Here is a 12,825-nt window from a genome sequence, read left to right on the forward strand (position 1 = left end):
CTCTCTGGTAAATAAATAAAATGTTTACTAAAAAAGCCCAAGGGGCACCTGGATGGCTCAGTGGTTGAGCATCTGCCTTGGGCTCAGGTCATGATCCTGGGGTCCTGGGATCGAGTCCCACATGGGGCTCCCCACAGGGAGCCTGCTTCTCCCTCTGCCTGTGTCTCTGCCTCTCTCTGTGTTTCTCATGAATAAATAAGTCTTTAAAAAAAACAACAACCCAATACCCCAAAGAGGGAGTGTTTTTGAGTGACATCAGAGCTTTAGAGCTAGATGTTGGGAGAGCTATATGTGGACCAGGGGGTGGTCATAACTTTCTAGGGCTGGAATGTGGGCACTTCACAGAGAACAGAGCTCCTGATTGCCCTGATGGTGTGTTGTGTCTCTGGGTACTGGGTGGAAAGGGGTACGATGGAGGCAGGTGTCCAGCCACCTCCCACTTGGCTGCTGTCGTGGGTCATTGCCCCGTGCAGAGTGTCACCACCAGATGCCTCTCCAGGCTGCTCTGCAGATGCTGGTGTGCACTAGATGGCAGCGTGGCCCCACTCTCTCCACAGCCTTAAGAATGCTGGGTCCTGGGGAATCCTTCTTGCCTGATGGCCTGAGCCTCAGGAGAGTGCTTCTCGTGGTCAGGAAATGACAGGGCCAGATGCCTTTCCACTAAGATGCTTCACTCTGGGAAACTTCTTTGTTTACCTTTGAGTTGGTAGCTTTTTAAAAAAGATTCAGGGAGTCCAGCCTCTGACATTCACACATCTGAGAGCCGCGCCTGCACCCTCAGAACGTTTTCAGATCGTGGTATGCATGCACATAAATAGGGCAGCTGTCCCTGCCCTGGCTGGCTGTCCACAGGATTCTACACAGGCTGCTGGTGTCAACGCCCGATCGGTGGCCCAGCACTCTATTCAGGTCAGATGTACCATCACAGTTGCGCCTGTCTCACTGCAGAGTGAAGGTGGTGGTGGCCGAGCGGCTCTCCTGGACTGGCCAACAGCTGGTTTTAGATGCTCAGAGATCTTTTTTTTTTTTTAAAGATTTATTTATTTATTCATTCAGAGAGAGCGAAGAGAGAGGCAGAGACACAGGCAGAGGGAGAAGCAGGCTCCATGCAGGGAGCCTGATGTGGGACTCGATCCTGGGTCTCCAGGATCACACCCTGGGCTGCAGGTGGCGCCAAACCGCTGCGCCACCGGGGCTGCCCTAGATGCTCAGAGATCTTGACCTGTGCTTCATCAGCCAGGACAGCCTCCACCTGGGGCCTCTGAGTTTGTGTGTGGCCAGAGCCCAGACCTCTGGTTCTGAAGCACTGTGGTATTTGCTGTGGGTTGGCTGTCACCATGGCTGAGAGCTCTGTGATGTCTGAGCCCCAGCCCCTGGCGGGCTGTGTCCTTTCATCCTGGGTTTGTTGTCACCTTGCATAGGGGAGAGCAGGACAGATGCTAGATGTTCTATAGATGTTTCTGCTGCCTTCCAGGCTCTCCCAGTCCAGCTCTGGGCAACCCCTCCCAATCCAGGGCTGTCCTTCTGGCCTTTCCCTTCCCTGAGCATTGCCAGTGGTGCCCTCTGCCTGGGAACAGCCTCTCCCCTCCCGCCCAGCGCTGCCCAGGAGAGGTGCCCCCCCTGGCGCTCTCTGGGTTGCTCTGGCTGGTGCTTCCCTCTTCCTTCTGCTGCTTTGGTCAGCAGAGGATCCAGCCCTGTTTTCTTCTGCTGCCCTCTGGTTTCCTCTGGTCTTCCCAAGTGGTCACAGCCCCACCAGTTAAGTGTACCAGCCTGTAGCCCCAGCTCCACCCCTGGCTGCTTGTGGATGCTGGGCATGTTACTCACCCTGGCAGTACTGCCTCGAGGATGTGGAGTATATATTACTGCCCTGCCCCAGGGGTTGTGCAGGCCAAATGTGGGGGGGCCTATAGCAAGCCTGAGTGGGGCCTAGTACACAGCACTCAGTACCTGTTCCGGGATTTTTATTGGCAAAAATTTCTTTCCCAGATAAACCAGCAGCTCTCAGCCCATCTTGGAATCCTGAGCTTTAAGAGTACAATTTATTTTGCTGTATTGAGTTTGTACATCACCGCTGTGACTTTTTTCAGCCTCATGGTTGTCCTGGTGATTCTCACGAATCTTCAGTGTAGCTCTTCCCATCACATGCATGGACGAGCTGCCCAGTCTTTATGCCTCTCCCTTTTGCTTCCCATCTCCCTGTGATGTCAAAGACTGGGATTTTTCTTAGGAAATCGTGGCTTCACAGCTTGTGTTCTTAGAGTAATCTGGGTGTTGATTATAAACCCTGGCCTTGGACCGATGTACAAGGGAATGGAAGGGCCATTCTGGGTGGTGCCTTCTCAGGTGTTGTGTTTGCTTTTTAAAAGATTTTATTTATTTATTTGAGAGAGAGAGTGAGAGATCATAATAAGCCAGGTGGTGGGAAGCAGAGGGAGAGGAAGAAGCAGATGACTCCCTGCCGAGCAGGGAGCCAGATGTGGGCTCCATCCCAGGACCCTGAGATCATGACCTGAGCCCAAGGCAGATGCTTAACTGGCTGAAGCCTCCAGGTATCCCCAGGTGCCATGTTTGTGGATGAAGAGGGCTCCACTCAGGTCTGAACTTCAGGGAGACCTGACTGGGAGTGCTTTTACCTGTCACCTCTGGGAGAACACTCAGGTTGTACTGAGCATGTCAGTGGGAGGCTACACCTGTCAGTTCGCATCAGTTCATGTCAGTTCCAGAAGCAAACTGTTACCTGCATGGGAGGCATGGCTTCTTTCAGAGAGAGAGATGTGCTTGGCAGGATGGCAAATTCCACGTGTGGTATAAACAGACAGTGTGGTGAGCCTGCCTTTTATTTTTATTTATTTTTTAAAAGATTTATTTATTTGAGAGACAGCGTGTGAGCATTCACGTGTGTGCATGGGAGGAGAAGCAGAGAGAGAAGGAGAGAGGAAATCTCCAGCAGACTCCCGGCTGAACATAGAGCCTGACATGACCCATAAGATCACAACCTGAGCTGAAACCATGAGTCGGATGCTTAACTGCCTGAGCCCCCCAGGCGCCCTGAGCCTGCCTTTTAAGTGGAGGCTAATTACTAGCATACATGTTTATAGGGCTGTGCGTTTCATTGGGAAAAAGTACCATTTGGAGATTCACGTACCTCTTTAATTGAGGATTAGAAGAGAACCAAAATATGGAAGTGTTTTTGCGGTGCTGTATAGTATTGGGAGTGGTTTATTTTGGAATAGGAATTAAGGAAGTGGGTGATGGTTTGGTCAGAGTTTAATTTGTCCCCAGGTTCTTGGAGTTAGACCCCTCTCCTTTTTTTTGAAAGGCAAGTCTTTTATCTCATGTGCTAGAGAGATATGTTCAGGGCTCTTTCTACAGGGTGGGGGTTCTTTCTGGTAGTGTCAAGACTCACTTCACAATTTCCCCATCTTACTAACTTGCATTTTGCTATTTCAGTGTCTGTTTGTAAGTCCTTTGGTATTTCCTTATGTTGATGTTTTCTTTGAAGTGATGTTCACTTCTCAGGTGCAAGTCATGGTTTGCTTGGCTTTCTTTAGTGGCCTCAGGTGACAGGGACACAGGAATGAAGCTAGTGTGTCAGTAATGAGTCTCCTTTCCCTTGAAGCAGACCCTTTGGCTGCTGCGGGGTTTTGCCTCTTGCATGACTGATGCGACAACCCTTTCCTTCCACTCACAGGGTGTTCTGGACCGCTTCTCTCAGATTCAGCCGAAGCTCATCTTTTCCGTGGAGGCCGTCGTGTACAACAGCAAAGAGTACAGCCACATGGATAAGCTGCAGCAGGTGGTGAAAGGTGTGTGGCTCTCCTGGGTCTGAGCTGGTACAGCAGGGGGCAGGATGTTTGGGTGAGGGGTGCCCAGGAGCCCCAGGGTCACAAGGGCCCCTGAACCGCAAGCAACAGAGCCCTGTAAAGCCCCTCCTTCGGTTGTGTTAGATTTGTAAAAAATACAACCACTAAGTATGTTGTGTCCTATAAGCCTCTGTTCCTCTTCCCCTCTCTTCAGGACTTCCTGACTTGAAAAAAGTGGTGCTGATTCCTTACATTTCCTCGAAAGAGAAGATAGACATTTCCAAAATTCCGAATAGGTAAGCCAGCCACATGCTGACTGTTAGTTCCATGCAGAACCCACCAGAAGTCCCGCTTGGTAGTTGATTCTGAGAATCCTTTCACTGGAGCCGTAACGTTTTAGAGGCGCAGGAGGTTTTGGTTAAAAACCACACTTTGTAATTGGCCATCTCAGGCCCCAGAGGGAATCCCCCGAGGCCACTCAGAGACTTAGCGGGCGGAACAGAGAGAGTGCCCCAGGAATACTCTGTCAGTCTCTCTGCTGTCCCTTTCAAGTGTCAGGTCAAGCCTAGCTCCCTGATGGAATAGAATTAACATTTGCTGCTCTGTGTGTACGCAGGTGCACATAGGTGCACGCATGTGTGGTGCATGTATATGCGTGTATATATGTATGCATGAATATGCACATGTAAATATGCTCACATGTGTATATGTATTTCTCTCTTAGGACTTTTTTTTGTCCTTACTGCTAATAGTAGCTTTCTCTGTTTTTCTGACATTTGTAAGTTGGTACATCACATGCCTTAAGTACCAAAGAGAATTATGAATGATTTATTTAGGAATAGGAATCAAGGATGTGGGTTATGGTTTGGTCAAAGATGAATCTGTCCCCAAATTCTTGGAGTTACACCCCTCTCTTTTTTCTTGAAACAGTCATTGAAGGAGAGTTCTGAGGTCAGTTGTGTTTACCTGTGCAGGGTTGTCCATTAGACCGTGGGAACCCTGCCAACCTTGATAAATTACAGCCAGATGACAAGCCCTGGTTCCAGTTCACACCATGAACATGGCTCCCCTGCTTTTCTGTTGGGGGCCATAGCACACACAGGCCAGGGGCCCCACAGTGGCCCAGCTTTCATCCTTCTGAATGTGTTCATTAGCAATTGATGTGAAATTGGAGCATCCTATAGAATCACGTTAGCCACTTCATTTAGCCTGATAAAGGCAAAAATTTCCCTCTAGCCCGCTCTAGGAATTAGGCCTCCGCTGCTGTTCGTCCTTTGATTACTGGATGCTATGGATAAACTATGGCTTGGAGACCTGGGGTGGGCATGGGGCTGCCCTTTGGGATTTTCATTTTTAGAAGAGCAACAAGAGTAATTGCTATTTACTGTGATTTATAGGCTGTTTGGAAGAAAAGGTTTTTCTCTGTGTGAAGCGTCCGATTAGATTGGGCACTTTGTGTAAATGAGATTCGAATGGGAGGTGGAGGTGGAACAGGGCTTTTGTTTGCCAGAAGGTTCCACAGGGAATAATTTTCCTGACACTCTGGAGCAGAAGGCTTTGTTTGTTTACTTCTTGGAGTCAGATTATTCTGGACGCTCTTTATAAACCTCTGTGCCTCCTTCACAGGACCTCTTATCCTTAAGAGGCCTTCCCACTCACAACAGCACAGTTTTTCCCTTTTGTACATGTGCGTGTGTTCCAGAGTAATTATCCTCAGCAGATTGATGCAGAGTTTAACTCATTCTTCCCCTTCCACAGAAGAGAGAAAGTTCCATTTGTCAAAACAGCAGGTTATTACCCACCCCCCCCGCCCCGCTCTTTTAAGCCAGTAGAGAGAGAGAGGGCCAGGATCCGGGTTCCTGCTCATCTCTACATAGGAAAAGAACCTCTCCCAGGATGGTTTGTGGCTTCAGCTGCCCTGTTTGTGCTCAGAAAACAAATGTGTTCCTCATTGGCTGGTTTGGGCCACATGGAATCATGCTTTATGTCCGGTTTGGGGGCAGATTTCTTAAGTAGTAGTCAACAGCCAGGCTTGGGGACCCCTGGGTGGCTCAGCAGTTTAGCACCTGCCTTCGGCTCAGGGCGTGATCCTGGAGTCCCGGGATCGAGTCCCACATCGGACTCCCTGCATGGAGCCTGCTTCTCCCTCTGCCTGTGTCTCTGCCTCTCTCTTTTTTTTTTTTTTAATATTTTAATTTTTATTTATTTATAATAGTCACAGAGAGAGAGAGAGAGAGAGAGGCGCAGAGACACAGGCAGAGGGAGAAGCAGGCTCCATGCACCGGGAGCCCGAAGTGGGACTCTATCCCGGATCTCCAGGATCGCGCCCTGGGCCAAAGGCAGGCGCCAAACCACTGCGCCACCCAGGGATCCCTCTGCCTCTCTCTCTGTGTGTCTCTCATGAATAAATAAATAAAATCTTAAAAAAACAAACAAACAAACAAACAAAAAAAACCCCAGCCAGGCTTAATTTTGTGTCTGGACAGAGATTTGTACCTGGCTGTTGTCCTCAGGAGTAGTATTCAATGACACGTGATACATACATTTGCCTGGAAGCATCTCTGTTGTAGAAGCTCCAGTCTTTGGATCTTGGCCCCACCTACTTGTTCCGACCTTCTGTGGTTCAGAAGCTCAGGAATCTGGTCCCTCCCTTCCCTCCCTGCTCCTCATGGAGGCAGCACAGATGTGTGTCAGATTCACAACCTCCTTAACCCAAGTTTGCGTACAAACTGGGGATGTGTTAATTCTAAGTGATCCTTCTGCACAGTGCTTGTGAAAGCACTTGAAAGATTCTCAGAAGAGACAGTCCTTGGCCCTGCCAGCATGCTAATAAAGCAACTTGATATTTTCACTCATTCAGTTAGTTTCCCTTCAGCATGAATTTGAATTTGTAAGATTTGACTTCTCTCCTTCCTCCTGGAAAGTTTCCAAACCAGGTTTGTTTCCCCTTGAAATCCTACAAGGTAGCCTTAGAGGGCAGTGAGCGGCCACATCTAGCCTGGGAAGACTCAGCGGATGCACCTGAGCATTCTGTTACGTTCACTGTTTGTTTCTGTATGTTTTGCCCCCAGTGTGTTTCTGGATGATTTCCTTGCAACCAGGAAAGGCGAGCAGGCCCCACAGCTGGAGTTTGAGCAGCTGCCCTTCAGCCACCCACTCTTCATCATGTTTTCGTCGGGCACCACTGGAGCACCTAAGTGCATGGTGCATTCCGCTGGGGTACGTTCCTCCACCGTTTGCTCCCCTGGGGTCTCCGAGCTGCTGAAAGTAGCCACCGAGTCTGCACCCCAGACCACCATCCCAGCCAGACTGCACCCCCTCCCCCAGAGACTCTTATCTCGCAGCTCCTCTTCAGGTGGGGGTAGTGTGGGGATGTGTGTCTGAGCCCAGGTCCTGGGAGTTGCTGTGGGTGTCTGTTGCTGCTGTGACGGGTACAGAGGCTGCATGGTGCCTCCAAGGCAGGGTGTGCATTGGGTAAGCCCATGACTTTCACACTGTGGCTGTGATGCCCTAGGTGCTTGTAAATGTGGTGGGTGGGCCCTGCCAGCACCTGTGAGCACATCGAGGGTTATGAGAGGTGCTGGTGGTGGTGCATGAGGCTGTTGTGTTAGCAGCATGTGTGTGGATGTGTGTGTGTGCTCCATGGCATGGTCAGACAGAGCTGCCTGTGGACTGTGGTCAGACGCTGTGACAGCTGCTGGGTCATGTTGGAAAATGCAGGTAGCTGAGAGAAGCTCACCATGCCGCAGTATTCGGCTTGGGCCGTCGTCACTGAGCACCATGGGCTGGCAGCTTCAGCAAGAGAGATGTGCCTCTTATGGGGCCGGGGGTGGAAGTCTGAGACCAAGGGGTCCAGGGTTGGATGCTTCTGAGGCCTCTCTCCCAGGCCTGTAGACGGCTGCCTTCTCCCTGTGCCCTTACTTGATCTTCCCTCTGTGTACATTCCTGGGGGCTCGCATTTTGCCCCAATTTCCTCTTGTAAGCTCATCAGTCAGATTGCATTAGGACCCGCCCTTGTAGTCTCTCTGACTTTATCACCTCTTTAAATGGAGTCACATTCTACGGTCTTGGGCCTCAGGGCTTCAGCATATGAGTTCGGGGATCCCCAGTTTGGCCCACGACATGTACTCATTTTCCTGTGAATTTCATTAGAAGTCCAGCTTTATTGAAGCACCTGAAATGAAGCATGAGATTTTATCTGTACCAATTAGTGACTTTAACCTTTTATTCTTGGAACAATCGCAAACCTTTAGGAAAGCTGCAGGAGCAGCGTGATGGGCTCCATAGGCAGGCACATCAGCTAGACTCCGCCACCCTTAACATTATCAGCATCCCTTCCTAACGTTTTCTGCAAAGACTCTTCTGCTTGGCTTCTGTCTCCGTGTGGTACACATGTTGTTCTGCTTTTCGCTGAAAACCCCTTAAGAGTGAGTTGAGAGTCGGCCCTTCACCCTGGATACTTCAGGACACGTCTCCTGGGAACGAGAATGCTCCCCCATATGCCCTTCGTGTGGTCGTCATGTTCAGGAAGGTCAGCATTGATGTGATACTGTTACCTGATGTGTGGCCCCGTTCACACGCTTCTGCCTTCCCCTCAATACCCCATACAGCAGCCTGCTTCCACGCCTCCCTGTGTCCTCACTCTGGAGCTGCTCCTCACTCCCCCTTCGCCTTTTGCGACGTTGGCATCTTGGGAGTTCAGTTGCTAGTCTTGCAGAATGGCTCTCTGGATTCGTTGGGTGCTTCCTCCTGGTTGGATCTGGGTGACACCGTCTGGAAGTGATGCTGTGTTTTTCTCACACATCACATCAGGAGGCACCTGATACCCATTTAATATTTTATACTTGTCATCTAAGCAGGTCGCTTCTCAGAGATACAGTTCCTGGGGCATTTGGTGCTTTTCTCGGACCACAGTCCCTCCTGGCCTCATGCCATCCTATCCTGCTCCTGGCCTTGATGGGAAAGCTTCTTTCTGACTCCGGTGCAGTGTCCTGGGCGGGTTTCGGGACCCAGCATCCTCCTGCTGCTCTGTGCCCATGGTGCTCCTTCCAGATGCCCTGCCCAGGCTCTGCCACTCTCTATACCCACTTTCCAGCTTTCTCCCTCACTTGGCTGAGCCTGGAGGGAGGATAAGAACCCCGTAGTCTCGGGGTCAGACGTTGTCATAGCCTTCTCTTCTCCCCCGGCTCTGAAGAAGGGGGATTATCCCAGAGGAGAAAGCTCCTGTTCACAAACAGCTTTCTAGCTATCACTTGATGAGATGGCGGCATTTGAAAATCAAATATAGAATTTCTCTTATTCTAGTTCATTTAGCTTTTACAGATGTTCCCTATGCCTGGAAGCACTCTGAATCCCTTCCACAAAAGGGGGACATTTCCATTTGAATCATTTTAGAGCCTTATAGAGCTTTTCACAGAGTGTTTCCATCGGAATGGGGAAAGGAGCTAGCTAGCGAGGCTCCATTATTACCTGGATTTGGATTCGCTGAAGGCCTGATCTCAGATGGTGACATGGAGCTGCCAGATACACCAGGAACCTGTGGGTGACTTCTCAGGGCCAGGTGGAAGGGAGGCGGACTTCAGGGTGCCTATAAGTAACACTGGCCAAACCCAGTTGAGTTGCTTTCTTTGTAGGAGTGAGTTGACCTTGTTCAAACCATCCTGTTTTATTAAATCAAGTCGGGTGTGTTCAGAGTCTAAGATGTCATTCACTGTGGTTACTGGAATAACATTCTCCTTGGAGAGGGGAGCTCTGGTCTGCTTGGTCGCAGGCCTGTTACCGAGCTCAAGAGAGGAGCATTTTTAGAAACCTTGTAGACAAGGGTGGGGTATGTGTGGCAAAACAACAGACATTTTAGGAAAAACTGAAATGTCTAACTGCACTTTTATTTTTAGTGCTTTTTGCATAGTGAATGTCACTTTTAGGAGAGGAGCATAAAAATGTATTAGATATAATGTGGCTTGCTCATAAAATCATCATGCCTTGGTATATTTAGAGTATGGAAAAGTCAGGAAAAATCAGACTTATTCTGTCTTCACTAGGCTCTTGCATCTCCAGAGAAGTGACTAAGCATCTTGCCTGTTTTCAAGAGTTACCTTAACAGGAAACTTAGAGACAGTGGGAAGGGGGAGGCGCGCACAGTCAGGGGACACTGGCCGTCCCCCTGCTTTGCTGGTGGTGGTGTTCCTGGTTTGCGGGCTTGTGTTTTCTGAGTCAACATTAGGTCTCAGAAAGCAGCTTGCCTCTTCTTTCTATGAAATTAAGTTCCTCTTGCTTGAGATGTATGATGTCATGTTGTTCAGACTTCCTTCCTCAGACTCAGCCATAAATACTTAAAAATTAAGGGCAAAACTACTGCTGTGAATTAAGGTTCATTCAGAGAGACATTCTTGAGAGAGAAGCAAAGCCTGGCTTGTTTTGTGCCGCCTGAGAGGAGGAGGATGAGGCACAGGAGAACAGATGTAGGGTTATAAATAGGCCAGGCTCGAAGCAGACCTCATTGATGAAGATACAGATCTAAACTAAATACCGGATTTTAAGTTAAAAAAAAAAAAAAAAGGGAGGGGAATTTGCTGCAGGCTCTTGGCGTCAGGGAGCCCCCAGCCCTTTCAGTGGATTTGGTGTGTGAATGTTTCACGCTTACTGGAAGAGTTCAAGTGATTGTTATCTCCAAGCCAGTGCCCACCGGCTCCAAGGGAGAGCGCTGTGGTGTGCAACTCTGCATGAAAGCTGGTAACCCCCAGGTTGGTGGCTGTCTCTTACCCCCATGATGTCCACTTCATAAAGCCACCAGCAACCGGCTCCTGGAGTCTGCAGGTGGCCTCGGGGATCCTTAGAAAGGTCCTGGTCCCCCCAGAAGCCTTTGTGCTGTGGTCTGCCTTGCCCTTGAGTGGCTGTGATCACTGATGCACATTGCAGGCCTGGCGATGGCCTTGGTTCTGGATGGCTTCTGGAATAGGAGCTCTGGCTCTTGAGTTGGAGAATTTGTTGGGCACGGTTCTTTCCATTGAGCTTTGAAAAGGATCCTCTCCCCCTGCTGGGTTGTTTTTATTTCTCTTGGGTATGAAGAGAAGAGGATGGGTCATAAAGGCTGCTTGTGATACATGGGTCCATGCTTTAGCCCCGACCATCCCTAACAACGGGGGTCCGTTGCCAACAGCCAGGTGCTCCCATCTGTGGAACAGACTGAAGGATGGTGGCTGGTGCCCTTCAGGGACCTCTGAGGGACAACACCCTGTGGCCTCAGGATCGCATATGAGCTCCACCTAGAGATGGGACGAGAGGCATGTAGTGGCTGATTCAGGGCCCCTTGCTCTGCCTTCCCTGTGGTGCTTGGAGGTGGGTTGCTCCCTCTCATCCCCATAAGCTGCAGACAGGACAAGTTTGGCACAAGGGGCGTAGGTGCTGGAGTATTACAGCTGAAAGTAAAACCCCAGGAAGCTCTCCGTGCGCTGATACAGAGCTCCAAGGTATGTTACTTGGGAAAAGCAGAGTGCAGGGCAATGTGTCCAGTAAGAAAAGCCAGCATAAACGAATAGATGCTGCTGGGCCAGGAGGATACCTGGATATAGACCTGGGAATAGATGCAGGGCTGCAGGAGAACCGGGGGCAGGGGAGGGGCCAGCACAGTGTAGGCTGCGGAGCACCGGGCTGGGCGTGTGCACCTCCTATGAAATGTTGAAATAGAGAAATAGTGGACCGTGTGAGGGGGCTGGGGGTCTGACTGGGCGTGTGGGCTGAAGGCAGGGTCTTGTGCTCTGTGGCCGGAGGTTGGCAGGGCCCCTCCACCAGTGCTGCCCTGCCATCCGCCTTCCAGGTCCCCGCGCTGGAGGCACACAGTGTCGTGCGCACTCCTGTCCTTTTGCCCCTGGCTTGACTTTGCCTCTTCAGCCTTCTGGGCCTGGGGTCGGGTCCCGTGGTGCTCCTGAGCTCGCAGGCTGGCTGGAGCTGGTCAGATGCTGCTTCCCCCGTCCCTGACTGTCAGGTCACTTCATGGGACTACTGCTCCTCTGAGGAGTGTGCTTGCAATTCTGCTGCCCCCAAGAAGGCAAAGGGAGGTTGGCTTCTCCTCTCCCCGGGCTCTGTGTCTGTGCTGTGTGCGCTCACACCGCGTCTCCGCCTCTCCCCAGGGCACACTCATCCAGCACCTGAAGGAGCACATTCTTCACGGCAACATGAGCAGCAGTGACATCATCCTGTATTACACCACGGTGAGCGGGCTCCTGAGGGCGGGGGGTCCTCTGTCTTCTGTGTCCTGCCCATCACTTGCTTTGGTTCTTTTGGGGCCAGTGTGATTGGGTCAGGAGTTTTGTGACAGGGAAATTCTCTTGCATTTAGCCAGGTGGGTCCAGCGGGAGCACACAGGTCCTGGTAAGAGGGGAGCAGGAGGGTCGGCATCAGAGGGAGATGGGCAGAGGGAAGCAGAGGTCAGAGTCACACAGGGTCACGAGCCAAGGGATGTGAGTGGCTTTTTGAAGCTGGGAAGGTCAAGGAAAGAGATTGGTCCTAGAGCTTCCAGAAGGAGTGTGGTCCTGCCAACGACACCTTGATTTTAGACTTTGGACCTCCAGAACTCTCACATAATGAATTTGTGGTGTTTTAGGTCACTAAGTTTGTGGCAGTTCATTGGAATGGTAACGGGAAATGTATCCAGGTGGCTCTTCCAATTACTGTGACAGCTGGGGTTCCAGGTGTGGAGGCCAGATTGGGCAGGAGAGAGTCTATCCTGGACCAGAGCTGCTCCCTACTGTAGGATCAGGCTAGAGAAACCCTGTCCCTGCCCTGGGCATGGGTGTGTGTGCTGGGCTGGTGCTGCCCTCGCAGGAAGAGTTCTTTTTTTTTTTTTTTTTTAAGACTTATTTTATTTTAGAGAGAGAGAGAGATCTCACAAGAGTGTGCAAACAGGGGGAAGGGCAGAAGGAGAGGGACAAGCAGACTCCCCACTGAGCACAGAGCCCCATGCAGAACTCAATCCCACAACCCTGAGATCACAGCCTGAGCGACAATCAAGAGTCAGACAGTC

The 12,825-nt window shown here is 50.7% G+C and overlaps 1 protein-coding gene across 1 annotated transcript in view; it reads left to right on the plus strand.

Moving 5' to 3' along the window:
* Window positions 1-12,825, plus strand: part of AACS (acetoacetyl-CoA synthetase) — a 57,728-nt gene that overhangs the window by 21,851 nt on the left and 23,052 nt on the right. Inside the window, exons 6-9 of the mRNA XM_055322027.1 lie at window positions 3,692-3,806; window positions 4,018-4,099; window positions 6,875-7,022; window positions 11,933-12,013. Of these exons, the coding sequence (XP_055178002.1) occupies window positions 3,692-3,806; window positions 4,018-4,099; window positions 6,875-7,022; window positions 11,933-12,013 (426 nt within the window). The remainder of the gene's footprint in view (window positions 1-3,691; window positions 3,807-4,017; window positions 4,100-6,874; window positions 7,023-11,932; window positions 12,014-12,825) is intronic.

Source organism: Nyctereutes procyonoides, unplaced genomic scaffold (assembly GCF_905146905.1).
Source record: "Nyctereutes procyonoides isolate TBG_1078 unplaced genomic scaffold, NYPRO_anot_genome, whole genome shotgun sequence".
Taxonomy (NCBI): Eukaryota; Metazoa; Chordata; class Mammalia; order Carnivora; family Canidae; genus Nyctereutes; species Nyctereutes procyonoides.